We start from the raw sequence: 16,215 nt of genomic DNA, 5'->3' as shown, positions 1-16,215 counted from the left end.
GTGAAATATTCAGATCCGCGGGAATATTATTGCGGTTTATGTCGCGAATGGTCACATTGGCTTGCCGAATCAGAACGTCTTGTTTGTGACTTGGAAAATCTCAACGCTCCAATCCCAACAAGGTACTCCTTAACCATGCCTCAAGTAGGTCCAGAAAGTTGCGAGCTTGCCGTGCAAAGGATTAGAAAAGAAAATAACAGAATGCTGGCAAGACAATGTAGATTTTACATGCTATAGTTGGCCGAAGAACAAGCATCATCAACCGGTAGAGAACTATCTGCTACTGAAAAAAGATGTGTCTTAAGAAACCGCCAATATTTTTCTGAGGACGACATTGAGGACTTGTACTCTGATGATGATTAAGAATGTTGTGATTTTAGTTTTTGGTTAAATTTGTATTTTAAAAAGTTTGGCTTTCTCATTAATTAGTATGTTAAGTATTTTCATCCACTCAAGGTTATGAATGAATGATGCAATATTTTTTTATTTTTTTTTATGAATGCTGCCATTTTGACTAAAAAAATTAATTATTAATGAACAAGTTTAAATATTCGTAAAGAACTTAAAGCTGATGACACCAAACCTTCAGACGAAAATGGCGTTCGAGCATTTTTCAACCACTAAAACGGCCATCCGAAGGTTTTCTTATCCTTGATATGTTGATCCTACCTTATTAATCGCACAAAAATAAGTAGGATTCTATATAAAATATTGAAGTTTCGGGGCCCCGAAGCATGATTAATTCTATGGTCAAAATACGTTAAAAAGTGTAATGGAAGAAGGGTTAACCAAAAGGGCCGAAAAAAAAAGAGGAGGCACTATAGCGCAGTAAATTACTGCGCTAAAGGCATTTTTATAACTGTTTTTTTTTGTTGGGGTATTTTGGTTCAAAATGTTTTTTTTGGGGCCATTTTAGTTCCGGACTCCACATCTTATAAGCCAGTACTAGTATTTATTGTTTGTCAACAATAAAATTAAATTATTGACAGTAGGAATTAAAAGACAATATTAATGTAAAAATATTTCTATAATTGTATATTAAGAGCCTGTTTGGATGAGCTTATGCTTATAAGCCGTTTGCAGCTTATAAGCTAAAAAAAAAAAAGTTGGGGTAGTCTAACTTATTTTTTTTGGCTTATAAACTGTTTTCAGCTTATAAGCTGCTTTAGATAAGCTAAGTCAAATGAGCCCAATTATTTTTTTAAGCTTATTTTAAGCACAAAATGACTTTAAGCTGGCCAGCCAAACACTCCAAAAAACTGAAAACAGCTTATAAGCAACTTATAACTTATAAGCCAATCCAAACGGGCTCTAAATGTTTTGAGATCGAATTATGAGTCATGTATGGACTAAGATTACTTTTAAAGATTTATCAAAGCTGCTTATAAATATATTTAATGTACTGCCTTGAACCACCTGAAACACACGAGGGCAACATTTATCATTTTCTCTACATGATACGAAAAAATTACATTTTTTTTCGTCAACAAAATCATATTATTGATATAAGAAATAAATGCCAATATTATTGTAATTATTTTTGTTATTAATCTTATAGCTATTAAACATTTATAAATTGAGATGGATTATTACCAACTAATTATTACTTTTAAAATTTTGAATAGACTCAAAAATTATCCCGGCGATGTCATTACTCATTAACTTACTACTTCCATATAATACTCCCTCCCAAGACCTTATTCAAAAGATATTAATTAATTGCAATTTGTTTACCGGTGACGTGAATTTGAAACATTAATAATTTCGCAAGTTTTTAATAAAATTTATACATTTACAAATTGCAAAATTACTCTACGATTTTAACAATAAAAAAGTTTGCAATTACTTAAAAATTGCTTAACTACTACATATACTGAAAAATAAAAAACAGGTTCGCCGTCATAACCTGTTTGGCTTGACCCTACTCTCAATAAACAAATGTTCCTTCTGATGCTTATTATTCTGCCGGAGTAACAGTTCCGTTACCGGAGATAACAAACAGACCGTTAACAACTTCACTATTTTGTTATAATTTTAATCAATGGAAACTTTATTACCGGTTAGTACTTTCCTTGCGAAATTCAATTGCTTAATTTATACTTTTTTTTTTGTTTTTTGTGTTGTCATGTGATTTTTTTTTTTTTGATGATTCTTGGCATGTGTTAATATGGTTGTTAGTTGTTTGCTTCATTAAAATCAACATCGTTCGCTAATGCTTTTATTATTTGTATAAAATTTGTAATTTGAAAATGGAGAGTTTTTGGTATTGAGTTTTTAAATAATCAAAATTGTGTTTTCTTGAAAGTAAATTGGGAGGGATGGAGTGGTTTATTGTAGAGTTTGAACAGTTAATATATTTAAAAGGAAGTATACTGCCAGCAAATGAAACCCTAGTGATTCTGGTAGTGTTTAACAGGGATGCTGGTTTTCGAATTACGCCCCACCCCTCTTTAAAAAAGAAACAAGAAAGGGATTGAAGCAAGCAATAGGCTGGATTCTATTTTAGGGTATGTTCGGTATGAAGGAAAATGTTTTCTTGAAAAATGTTATCCAGAAAAATAAGTGAGTTTCTTACTTATTTTTTGCGTTGTAAGCGAAAATTATTATCCTAATAGCATTTGTATATAATCTAGACATGTAGGGTGATGGGTGTTGGGGATGGGTTTAGGTGTTGGGTGGGGGTTTTGGGGGTTTGGGTGGTGGGTGGGGGTGGAGGTGGAGGTGGAGGTGAAGATGAGGTGCGTTCGAGGGTGGAGAGGAGACAATCAATGTGGAATGCCACTTGTGGAACTTGTTTTCCCTACTTCCATTAGGGAACTTATTTTCCTAGAGAAAATGTTTTCCAAAAATTTTGACCCAACCGAACATGAAAAAATTGGAAAACTTCCTCCATACAGAGCACACCTTATGCAGTCTTACTTTTCCTTCATATTCCCTTAAACCAATCAAACGTGTGTCCTCCATTTGTTTATTTTTTCCGTTGCGCATTTTGGCTATTGATGATATGCTTATTGAATCTAATTTTCACATGTTACAGAATGATTTAGTCTTCACCTTCTTGGAAAATAAATTTGTCAAAGGGTGTCCCATCTTTCAGATTGTATTTTAGTTTGGTTTGCAGCAGCTCAACACATTTTGTTACATTCGTGTTTATTATTTTTGCTTGTTATAGCTTGACACTGCGGTCCTACTACATCAAAACCAAAAACTCTCTCAAAAGCTAGAAGCTCAGAAGATTGAGATTGCGGTTCTTGAAGATAAGTTTATTGAATTGACGGATAAACAGAAGCCATATGATAACACTCTAGCGATTATTCAGAAATCATGGCAAGAGGTATTTTATTTGATTCCAGTATTTGGATACTTAAGCATGATATTACCTATAACATGGATTTGCGCTCTCTGTATGTGTATTATGTCTTGGTATTTTGCTTTTTTAAATTTTTTTTCTTACAATCCTGCGCTGGAACATTTCTTTTGAACCGAGTGTCTATCGGAAACAGCCTCTCTACCTCACAAAGGTAGGGGTAAGGTCTGCGTACATCCTACCCTCCCCAGACCCAACTTGTGGGATTATGCTGGGTATGTTGTAGTTGTTGTTGTATATGCTTATTGTCAGCCTGGTCCTCAAAGTACACACAAATGGGCACTTATTTAGACAGATGTATGGACATGTTTTTCCCTGTCCTGTATAGTATTGCATGTTTTTGAATGGAACTTTTGACTTGCTTCTTTACTAGTTGGTTGCTGAGTTGGAAGTATGTTCCATCCGCACAAAGGATTCATTAAGAGATGGAAATGCAAGTAACCATCAGTGTAGTACAGAATGTGAGGAGGCTTTCTTATGTCGCCTTTTACAAACTGGTGCAACTGAAAGCAGCTCTGCTGTTAACTCTGTAACTCAAATGGAAAATGAACACAAGAAAATGGATGATGAAAAGATCATGCAAATATTGCGGAATATAGTAGCCACTGTAGATGACATTTGGCAAATGAAGGACAAGTTGTGTGCTGCAGTTCTCAAGGCGCTTCCTGAAGACGGTAAGAAGTTTTCAAATGCTTTATCTTCAATTCAAATGAGACGGCCTTATTCCTTCTCCAGCTTTAATTTTTTTAATTTTTTGCTCTGTAGGATCATGCCTCCAAAAGTCATCGAATGATTTACATATAGGAGTTAAAGATCTCAGACAGGCAATAAATGAACTTCATTTGAAGCATCGATTCCTGGCTGGTGCATTACAAAATCATAGAGATACTGATGCTAAGAATAATGCCGAGCTTAAGTGTTTAAGAGGTAACTCCTTATTCTTGAATCAAGTTAATGGTAAATATTTTGACATTTGTTATTGGAAAACTCAGAATACTCTAGAATTTTGAAATATTACTTTGTAGTTGGTCATGGTAGGTGGCAACTTGTTTAATTTAGTGAATACTGTTTACCCAAGCATGTTGCCTTTGTTGATGTTTAAACTTAAAATGTTCCTTTTTACCGGCAGAGTTCTGGTCACTTTGGCTTGATTATTGTAACTAGCACTTTTTTCTCATTTTATATTGTTATTCTGGTATGATTGTAGTGTGTAGACTGGCTTTTGCTTATCAGAGTTTCTGAGACAAAAGGTGCATAGCCGGTAGAACATTGACTGCTAATTGCAACCTTTACCTTTCACCCCAAAAAAACAGCTAATTGTCCTTTTCCATATGGCCTTAAATTTCTTTGATTATCCTTGTGAAGTTTGTCAAGCTTCATCTTAAATACAGGTAGGAAGCAAGAAACAATCTGTATTCACCTTTATGTTTAAGTAAATGAAAACAATCTTTTCTTTAAATGAATCTTAAATGCATTAGTGTGATTAATCAAATGCTTAGTCAGCTAAATTTTCAGAATTTGTTTCATGTGCCTTTTCTGATTTATGTGCTTTTTCTGATTTATTCTATGGGCTTTTCAATCAAAACTGTCAACTTTTGGTAATGCCATCATGAATATTGATTTCCATATGAGCTAGATGTTGGTTTTTGATATTAACTTTCGTTTCTGGTATTATGAAGGGGAGTTGGAGAAAACCATTGCACATTTGGATGAAAGTAATAGCAAATTGGCTATTTTAAAAGCAGAGAAAGATGCTGCCAAGGGTGTCCCCTTCCCTATCTTGAATCTTGGAAATAAGCACTCTGCTAATGATAAGGCGAGAGATAAGCAGAGGGACATGCAGGATATGGAGTCCACACTTAAGGAGTATTTGGTAATTTACTGGCTTGTGCGTCTGCACTCATGTTTGGATCCCACTTAAGTAGGTGAATGTATTATATGAACAAGATCGTGTTTGCAGGATCAATCCTCTTTCAGTTTATTCGAACTCAAGCGTCTTCATGAAGAAAGGATAGACATATTGAAGCAGTTGTCCAACTTACAGGTACACTTTGGTTTGCTTGATCTCCTTCCACTCTCTTCGTTGCTAGTGTTCTCGCTGTTTTACTATTGTTGCGCCTCATTTGTTTGCTTCTTCACTATTGGTTTGAATGGATACTTCCTTGACAGAACAAACTAAAGAATGTGAAAGCCATATGCTCTTCCCAACCATATGCCTTGGTTAAAGATCAACTTGCGAAAGCTAAGGAAGATGTATCTCTGTATCAGTCCCTATATGAGAAACTACAGGTTGTAGCTGGTTGGTAGTTCGATTGTATTTGTTCTTTATTTGGTTTATCTTGTTGAAGGGGAGCCTTGGTGTAACTGGTAAAGTTGCTGCTGACCAGGAGTTCACGGGTTCGAGCCGTGGAAACAGCCTCTTGCAGAAATGCAAGGTAAGGCTGCGTACAAAAGACCCTTGTGGTCCGGCCCTTCCCCGGACCCCGCGCATAGCGGGAGCTTTAGTGCACCGGGCTGCCCTTTATTTGGTTTATCTTGTTGCTAATTTTTTGTGATTAAACTAGGTGGAGAAAGACAATCTTTCGTGGAGGGAAAAAGAAACGAATTTGAAGAATGATATAATTGATGTTTTTCGGCGATCTTCCACCGTTGCTGATTCCAGAATAGCCTGGCTAGAAAAGGAGATACAAAAACACATGCAAGAAAGAAATATGATTGAGGCTAAGCTCGAAGAAGCATCAAGAGAACCTGGTATATAGAAAAGCAGTTGTTGTTGGTTACTATTTTTAACCCTTAAAGTGTGTACTCCAACATGGTAACATGCAGCAATATTTAATGATAGATGCCATTTGTTTCAGGTAGGAAAGAAATTATCGCAGAATTTAAAACGTTGGTTTCTTCATTCCCTGAAACAATGGGCAATATGCAGAATCAACTAAGTAATTATAAGGAGACTGCTTCAGATGTTCATTCACTACGAGCTGATGTTCAGTCACTTAACAGTATTCTTGATCGGAAGGTTTTGGTGCTAATCCACTAACTTGTACTATTCCATTATTTTTCAAATGATCATTTCTTTAAACAATGCTTTTGTTTTGCTTTTTAATAGTCGAAAGAGTTAGAAACGTTGTCTGCCAAGTCAGCTTCCCAAGTGACTGAAATGCTGAAGTTGCAAGCTATGGTATGTTCAACCTTGTTGCAATCTTTCAGCATCTATTTCCGATCTGTTATTCTTGCTGGGTGCTTTATTAATTTTAAGTTAGTTCTTACTTAATTGTATTATGTCACTTGCAATTTTTTGGCCTCTTTCGTGAGAGTTTTTGATTTCAGGTGCCTGACAAAATACAAATTATAACATTAGGCTTTGGTTTAAATTTCCTGGCGCAGGTTAATGATTTGAAAGAGAGTGATATGCAGTTAAAGCTCATTTTGGAAATGTATAAGCGTGAATCTGCTTTCTCAAGGTAAGACATGGTTGGATGTTTATTGTGATCAAGTGAAGTCACTTACTGTTGAAGAGTTTCCTGGTGCACGCTTAATGTGTTTCGTGTGATTAAATGTTGACTGTATTATTAATTAGCATGATTTTAGGAGATTTACTTTTCCATTTGTAGAGTAACTATGAAATAAATTAGTACCTTTTATTGTAATTGATTGACTTTCCTTAATCAATTAGGATTCACTTGTATAAATACCCTTTTTCATGTGATGTAAAGACATGCTGAAAATCAAAGAACCCTTTTCTTTTTCTCAAATTCTACATGGTATCAGAGCCATTGGTGCCTTTTGAGGTGATTTTTTCTCCCTCGCAACTATAGGTTGGGTCTAGTTTTCTCCCTCCTTGAAGCTGTCCTCAAAGGCTACTTCCGGCTGAATTTTTTCGAGATTCTTTCTTGCTTGAGTTTGTCTGTCAACTCCGAGCCAACCCACCAATTTTCAGTTTTTTTTTTCTTAAATCACCGGAGATAGGGTTCCAGCGAGGCAGACCTGGTTTTCGGGCGAGATAGATCTGTCCTTCAATTTCTTTTTCCAGTTTTTTTCTTCTTCTCTGATGGACTGCTTTATAGATAACTTCCTTCTAGAATTTTCTGATTTGGAGACCTATTAAAACTATGTGTGGAACGACTTCGGGCGAGACTGTCTTCGGATAAAATTCAGCATCTTCCCCGACTCCTGCCCAAACTTGACTCGCCTTCTGTTTCCATATCTAATTACGTGCAATCAGGTACTGCCTTAAGTGCTCATCGTAATTCATGGGTTGTTGATTTTGGTGCGAATGACACATAACAGGCTCCTCTAAAGGCTTACAAAACTACTCTCCTAGTCCCCAAGGGAATTATGTCAGAATAGCGTACTGGAAATTAGAACTGAGCAGTATATAGGGAAGCGACCTTACTGTTATTTTCATTTAATTTTCGCATTATATACATTGGATTAGTGTGATGCTGGATTTTCTCAAGTCATTTGTTTTTTGAATTGGTCTGAGATATTGTGGCTTTGCAATAATGGGTTACCTTGGAATTTGTTATAACATGTGTATGTATGAAACTGAGGTGCATCTGTTAGGGATCTATTTTAGGTGGTTTGATTTTATTATATTTATAATGATAACTAATATGTCGATGTGGAAAACGGTTGGCTCTCTATATTTCTGAATACGACATGCTTTCATCATGCTTGTAAATTAGATCTTATTTATCTGGACATATCACATTGACAAAAGTTTCTTATGGTGCTTCTAATTGCATTTGAGCTGCCTAAGGTACTTTTGAGTTTTGACCAATCGAATGTCAATGTTTGACCTTGAAGATGTTTTTTGGAGATAAAATATATGGGTGAATATTCTTTTTGCAGTGAAGTCTTACAAATACTGTTTGCAGAAGCTCTTCTTCTACTTCGTAATGCTGAAATAGCATTTAGTGTTCTGTGATAGAATCCTTGCTGATAAGCTGTTGAATTTCATCATTTGGCTACATAGATTTTCAAGGGGCATATATTTACTTGAATGGATCTTTTTCTTCACTAAGAATGCTTCCAAACATTACCATGGTGACTGCAGGGATGTTTTTGAGGCTCGGGGTTCTGAGTACAGAGCTTGGGCTGGTGTTCAGAGTCTGAAGACTTCTCTTGATGAACACAATTTGGAATTGAGAGTGAAATCTGCTATTGAAGCCGAGGCTAACTCCCAGCAGAAGCTAGGTACTGCAGAAGCTGAGATTGCAGAGCTGAGACAGAAGCTGGATGCTTCTAAAAGGTCGGTTGCCCTCTTGTTATTTTGAATGATGAGTCCTCATACTGCTGTTGGTAGATCATTCAGAAAATTGTCTGTGTGCTTTAACAATAAGATGACGTCTTCCTAACTAGGAGCTGAAGTTATTATGTACTCCCATACAGTGGCGTACATAGGATTTTTCGTAAGCAATGTTGACATTTAAGAATACAAGTGAAAAATTTATATAACAACGTTATGTTAATAAAAATACTATTATGAAGACTGGAGAACAGTTTATTTTTCAACGCCAGGGTTTAACTTTAAACTTTATAACTATGTCCAGTTCCTCGTTGGACAAGTAATTTAATCTCTACAATTTTACCTAAATCGAATCTGGTCAGTCTGGTTTACCTTGTCATTCCTTGACAAGGAATTGGAAGTTCAAATCTCGCTAGCAACATTAACTTATTTAGTACAAACGAAGGGCCAGTTACGAGAAAGTGTAAAAAAAAAAAAAAAAAAGAGAGAAGAAGAAGAAGGCACAAGGCGCTTGCTGTAGCTCGAACTTGGGAGGTTTGTTGCAATAGTGAAGCGCTAAACCAACGAGCCAACGATGCTCATTTGGTTAAGCAGTGTCATTTATATTATTTGTACTATATTCCGTTTTTCAAATCATATATATATATATGTATATATTTACAAAACGTTTTCGACGAAGGGGTATCGGGTGACAACCCTGGGCATAGGGTGCAGCCGCCCCTGCTCCCATACATGAGAACTCTCGTAAGTAAGGACTTGGCAAACGACTTGCCATGCTTTCTGGGCTTGACTAAGGAGAAAGTATTGGTTGTTGAGGGTCACAAGTCCACTATTTGTATCCATGCCTTCATTACAACTTCCAGCATGTTTACCAATCAAAGTTTCTGTAGCGGGGAACCATGTTCTCATCAGGACGTGTTGATTGTTTTGAGAGAGGACCTTGGACTTTGGAGAGAAAGATGGTTCTGGAGAGCCTTTCTTTTTATCAGTTTGATAGAACTCTTGTTTCTCTTGTTCCTTGTAATAATTAACTAGTGTCCTGAAAATATTCACGAAGATTGTTGGTTCTCGTTACTTCAGGGAACGGTCCAGACTCTCGGAAGTCTTGAAGTCGAAGCATGAAGAAACTGAGGCCTACCTATCTGAGATCGAGGTCCGTTTACTGCTTAACTTGTGTGCTTATAGGTTAGTTATATGGAAGTCGGAACATTAGCCTTGTAAAACAGTCTGAAAGATTAGAGAAATTCTTTTGTTCCAGACAATTGGGCAGGCCTACGATGATATGCAAGCTCAAAATCAGCAGCTCTTCCAGCAAATCACAGAGAGAGATGATTATAATATCAAGGTAATCTATCTGACAAGAAAGCCTTCAATAATCTATCTGACAAGAAAGCCTTCAATCTCTTTAGAATGTGTAAAATTGGTTGAGCATGGGGCTTTCATAATGGAGGTCTCCGGTTCAAAATCCCCTGCCCACGACAGCAGGGGATTTGCCTTTTGAGTCGAGCTCGTCGCACGGGGCTTGCCTAGTGCGGGTTACCTCTCCTGTGTGGTTTGCGAGCTATTGCACAGGAGCTGGGTTTACCCTGTGCGCACCCAAAAGGTAGCGGCTGCGGGTTCCCATGTCATCAAAAAAAAAAAAAAGGGTAAAAATCTTATACTATTTTATGTACCATTAGTTACTTAAGATAAATAAGTACCATTAGTCCTCCCTGTTTTTTTCTAATTGGTGAAATCTGAAATTTGTTCTCAATTTAGATGCTTCATGAGTCAATTAACTTCTTCATGTGAAATGAAGTTCATCTGTGTGGTAGAGTCACTAAAATTAGGGAGAAGTTTGGTTTTGATATTTCTCTTCAGACTTCATTTGTAAGATGTAAAGTATTTATGATGCTGGTCTCCAGCGATTAACTTTTGCTTTTGCTTTTACATCACATGTCAAAGGAGAAAAAGTGATTAATATTGCAGAGGGGTGTTCATTATTTTCTGATGAATGGTTTACATTGGTTACTGTGTTAATAATTTCCGATGCAAGTTTGTTACTGCATCTGTATTGGTTTACTATACCAATTAGCTCTTCTATGTCTAACTGCTAACCACTACTACCCCTCCAGATGGTGACATCCCGATCTACATTTTTCATTTTCATCAGTGGTTGTCACCCCACTGTACCCGGCTACTATTATTTTTTGTTTGTTAAAGATCAATAGTATTACTATCCAGCAACAAGGAGGTGCTGTAAAATATATATGTAATTGACTGTGTGAATATTCCCAGAAGTCTTTTGTAACTCTTGGTACCTTCTTGGTACTTGGTCAATAAACCTTTACCTTATCCAAAAGAAAGTGCTGTAAAATATATACAAGGGTACAAGGGCTTTTTACAATAAACTACTTGTGAGAGAGGAATGTACTTTCCCCCATGACGCTATATGGAGTCCTAGAGCACCGAGGAAGGTGTGTTTCTTTGTGTGGTCCGCGGCTAGGGGCGTGATCTCAACGACGGAGAATCTGGGAAAGAGGAGGATCAACTATGTCAGTTGGTGCTTTATGTGCAAGAGTACAGGTGAAAGTGCTGATCATCTTCTGTTGCATTGTAAGGTGGCTAATTGGTTATGGAGGGTGGCCCTCGATTGGTTTCGGATGCAATGGGTGATGCCGGGTACAGTGAAGGAGGCTTTGCAAAGTTGGACTCATAGGAAGGGGAAAGAGAAGCCCTAACAGCATGGAGTGTTGTCCCCTTTAGCAATCATGTGGGTCATTTGGAAAGAAAGAAATAGGAGGTCATTTGATGGGGTGGAACAAGATTTTGTAAAATTGCACAGGAGTGTTTTGTCTCTAGTTACTTTTTGGTGTACTTACGAGGTCCCTATTTGTAGAGAGGTTTGGACCTCTTTTGTTGAGGACCATATTTTGATGTAGGTTCTCTTCTTTGGTATATGGCTTGTATACGGAGATTCCCTAATTGTCAATAAAATTATTTACCTTATCAAAAAAAAAAAAAAAAAAAAATACAAGGGCCAGCATCACTACTTGCACCAATAAAAGAGTACAGAAACACATCTTTATTAAATGCTAATTACAGATTCGGATTTGCTTTCAGTAAAAACGTTGACTTGCTGCTACTTCCATGGCTGTCTTTCATCAGCCATTATTCTGTTATATGTATTTCTTTGGGGAAACTACTTAGAACTATATAGCTATACCTAAATGAATGAAATTAATTTAGCAGTAAAGAATTTTGGAAAATCTTTGACTGTAAGAATGCTTTCAACCAACTTGCATGGAACCTTAGTTTGTCAAAACGGACTGCCTCGCATCCATGGCAAGGAGCCTGTAGAGTTGGTAAAAGACCTGGAAGTAAACAACACAATTATCTCATTACAATTTCTCAAAGGGTCAAAGACGTAGAGTGAAAGAAACGGCCGAGGTATAGCTGGGGCTCAAAGCACCAATATAGTGTGAGAGCATTACTGTAGAAAGGCGCATAAGAAGAAGAAAATAAAAGATATATATACATATGGTCAAGAGTAATAAGCAGTTTCATCAAAGGTGAAAAGGTGAAAAGTTCGATTGGGTTTCTGGAGCAAAGTGCAGACAAAGTGCTGGCCTTAAGAAAGAAAGGCTCAAATGGAAAGGGAGATAGAATATAATATGTAGTTCAAGAATCAAGAATAATAACTATAGACCCAAACAACAGTTATCTAGACAAAAATAATAGAAAAGATTATAATTATTAGGTGAAATATTTATTGTTTAGTGCCAAATCTCTTCAAGAAAGCTTATAGGCGATAAGGCGTATGCCTTAGTGCCTTGAGGGCTGTACTGAAGTGGCCGAGGCACGGACAACTACTTTACACCTGGCTTCAAGGCTTAAGCTCGTGTAAAGCGAGCCTTTGACAAAGCTGAAGTCGTAGACATTTACAGCTTTGTGTTCAATTGATTTTCCCCCGGTTCTGTGGCGATTATGCATTGTATTTTCTTGTGTTCTTTTTTCCCTTTTCCATTTCAGTCATGGTAGTTCTGGTCTGAATCTATAACAACCTCGGTTATATTTTTCATTTTTTTTTTAAATTCAGAATGCCTTTTTGTTTTCAAACTTATGTGTATGCATTACATTGTGAAACTTTTCCTATCAGGGTATTCTTTTTCTAGATTTTCACGCACTATTGGCTGTGTAAATATTTCTTCCTCCTTGTGGCTGTTATGAGATCCTATTTTGATCAGGAGGGTAAACACTTGGCTAATCAATAATGGATTGATTGGTATTACCATTTCAAAATGCCATCCGGTTCGCTCATCTTGCGCTTTATTTACGCGAATTCCCATTGTTATCCATTCTCAATAAGGCAGAGTAATGTCATCGTAAATGTGGCATTAATTTGTCCCACGCTTCTTTGACCCCCGGGAGATTCCAGTATTGCGTTGGGCATTACGACAAATTTAATTCTCATGCTCATATTGCCGGCAAAAATTCCATTGTCCCAACTGTTACCTTCATCCAAAAAAAAAATAAAAAATAAAAATAAAAAATAAAAAACCTTTTCTTGGACCACTAATTTAGACACATTCCTGTATCTTTGAGTTGATATGTTGGGTTTTAAGGTGTTCCCCGTCCACGAACTTTCATTTTAAGGTGTTCCCCGTCCACGAACTTTCTTGCATCACTTCAACATCTTCAAGCATACTCTGAAAAACGTTCTGTCTGCTTTACATGATTGCTGGCATGCACACTCTGAATAGTCATTGGTCTGTTTTATTTTCTGTTCCGCAGCTTGTTTTAGAGGGAGTACGGGCAAGACAACAGCGGGATTGTTTGGCCTGGGAAACTCAAACCACAGAGAGAGCAGTTGAAGATGCCAATGCAGTTGTCAGTTCCTATGAAATGAAAGCTGCCAAAATTGATGACCAGGTAATTGGAGATCTTCTCTGAAGTGCCAAATGTTTTATATTTTCTCCAGACTTGAAGTGTGTATTTCCTTTCAGTTGAGGGGATGCTCAGACTTAGTTCAGAAACTTGCTGAAGATAGGGTTCAGAGTTCTCTTGCTTTGGAGAACACCCAAAAACGGTTGTTAGATGTAAGAAAATCTTCCCAGCAATCGCAGGAGACACTGGAAGAATTGCAATCCAAGATTGACAAAAGTCGAGTTGATCTTTCACAGTTGCAGATGGAACTAGAGAAAGAAAGGTAATTGAAGGTTACCCTTTGTCTGCATGCCCAATATCAATTTAGTTCTTAAACCAATCTCGTGCATTCCTTTATTATCTGGTCCTCACTTTACTTGGCTAGGTTTGAGAGAAAAAGAGCAGAGGAGGACGTGGAAGCTCTGAGGAGAAAGACTTTACGTTTGAGATCACACATCGAAGGGTCATCTGTTCTTGAGAAGCTTCAGCAGAAACTAAGGGAATACAAGGAAATACTCAATTGTAGTGTTTGCTTTGATAGGCGAAAAGAGGTTGGACCAACTGACCTTTTTCTTATTTATTTGGTTGATCAACATTTTTTTTCCCTCCATCTCAATATGAGTGGATGAATTCCATAGATCAAATAGTTCTGTACACAAAAAGGAGGAGATAAGTCTCCTCAACCTACTAAATGGAACAGGCTCCATTTGTACAAGAAGTAGGATTTCAATTTAGCTCCCAAAAATATTATGTGCAGAGGGGTTATATATCTCCCCTAAAAACTATGTACATATCAAGGAACATCAAAGGAAAAAATTCTATCCAAGTTCCTATCAATGGAGAAAGTATTTCTGGATTCTTTCAATCTGATAGAGGGATATTGCATCCTATCCAAATTAAGCTCTCCCCTAGCTCCTTCAGGAAGTTGCTGGGGATTGTCAAACCAAGATGTACCCCTAATCTGTGTAGCATGATTAGCCAGAATATCTGCAACTTTATTCCCCTCTCTATAGCAGTGTTGAATTGTGAGAGGTTCAGTCTTCTCTTTATATCTTGAATAGCATCATATAGGTTCCAAGGGGGAGGATATTTATTCAAGATCCAATCTATAAGTAGTTGGGAGTCACTCTCAATTTCAACCTTCTTCCAACCATATTCAAGGCACCAGTCAATCCCAATTTGCAAAGCCACTGTTTCAGCAAAGTTATTGGTTTCTAAGCCAAGATGTGCACTGAAAGCTTGGTTGATCAATATCAGTTTGGTGAAGCTGAAAGTACCTATAAAATGTCATATCTGTTGTCGGATGCATTGTGCAAGTTTGTGATCTTGGCAGCAGATGAGAAGGAAAGATTTATGGGTTCTTACTTTAGATTGTTTATTGAGATAATAGTATGCGCTATCCAAGAGATTCTTCAGTGATAAGATTCTGTGGTTCTAAATTTTGGGAAACAACCAGTAGCGAGACTGAATAGTACTTATCCAAAATAAAATAATAGTACATCCTAACCAAACATGTGATAGCCAGTAGGCTGGCTACAATATAGATATTAAATTTGTTATGTTATCGTGTCCGATGTGGATAAGCATAGTGATGCACTTCTACCATTTTGTGAGATTTTAAGAGATTCTGAGTGCCAACTTATTACAGTGATTGGTTCAATTTTGGCATGGTGATAATAGAACTAGTATTCTCCAATTTTTTTTTAATTATTTTTTTATTATAACGGTGGTGACCTCGACTATTCCACCGGTACACTACCTTCCCGCTAGCACAGTTACGGGGTAACTTTGCTTATTAAGATTTATGGTTTAGGCAGGTGGGAAGAAATTGCCCAGTGTTTTTTGTATCTTTTGTATCTGTTGGTATTTGATCCTTGGTCTCCGAAGGTTTGCACCTACTTCATTGACCACTAGGCCATACCCTTGGGTACAACTATTTTTCTCCAAACATGTAATTATCTCCTTAGTGAGGAAAGAATTTAACTTTGCTCGACTCTTTATACTGATATCTACTCTCTACTCTGAGAGCTAAGATTTCTTTATTACATTACAGGTTGTCCTCGCGAAATGTTACCATCTCTTTTGTAATCCGTGTATCCAAAAAATTGTTGAGACTCGTCACCGCAAGTGCCCCGTTTGCTCTGCAAGTTTTGGAGCAAATGATGTGAAGGCTGTTTATATCTGATCAAGAACATGAAAATGTCTAGGACTTTCCTGATGTGAAGCAAGATTGTCGTTCATTGATGGTCTGGGCATATTTGTGCAGGTAATAACATAAAATAGAAACTTTTGCTGGTTGTTGAAAGTTGATAGTCTGCATGGATTTGCTGGTGCTGATCCGAAGTGTCCAAGGTTGCGGATTTTGTTAATTTGACTTCCCTTAGTTGCACTTAAGTTCATATCTTTGGTTGCTATTGTAGATGACCACGTTATTAAGTCCACCCAATGCCTCAAATAGAGAGTTTGCTTACCTGTTGCAGCCCCCATCTGCCGCTTCTCCTTTTTTGTTATATATTGTAATTTTTCATAGTTACTGCCTGAATAGGTAAGTAGTTCAGTACTAACATGTTCTACCTTGACATTTGCAAGCACAACTGCAAGATGCAGCATTATGTATACTTGTTGCCTCAATTTCTTAGCAATCGTCTCAAAAGATGCATATAATTAATCTTCTATTTTTTCATTTGATTTA

The 16,215-nt window shown here is 37.0% G+C and overlaps 1 protein-coding gene across 1 annotated transcript; it reads left to right on the top strand.

The window, feature by feature from the left end:
- Nucleotides 1–1,847: 1,847 nt before the first annotated feature.
- Nucleotides 1,848–16,215, top strand: LOC132627063 (E3 ubiquitin-protein ligase BRE1-like 1). The gene is made up of 18 exons (XM_060342142.1): nt 1,848–2,059; nt 3,173–3,334; nt 3,741–4,041; nt 4,133–4,294; nt 5,047–5,240; nt 5,328–5,411; nt 5,537–5,656; nt 5,932–6,118; nt 6,226–6,386; nt 6,477–6,548; nt 6,755–6,831; nt 8,427–8,621; nt 9,699–9,771; nt 9,877–9,963; nt 13,392–13,529; nt 13,604–13,806; nt 13,909–14,074; nt 15,577–16,215. Exons 1-18 carry the CDS (start codon nt 2,042–2,044, stop codon nt 15,706–15,708), a joined length of 2,532 nt encoding a protein of 843 aa, XP_060198125.1. The 5' UTR covers nt 1,848–2,041; the 3' UTR covers nt 15,709–16,215.

The sequence above is a fragment of the Lycium barbarum genome, chromosome 2 (genome assembly GCF_019175385.1).
Source record: "Lycium barbarum isolate Lr01 chromosome 2, ASM1917538v2, whole genome shotgun sequence".
In the NCBI taxonomy this organism is placed as follows: Eukaryota; Viridiplantae; Streptophyta; class Magnoliopsida; order Solanales; family Solanaceae; genus Lycium; species Lycium barbarum.
The sequence above is the reverse complement of the archived record's forward strand: the minus strand, read 5'-3'. Positions and strand labels throughout refer to the sequence as shown.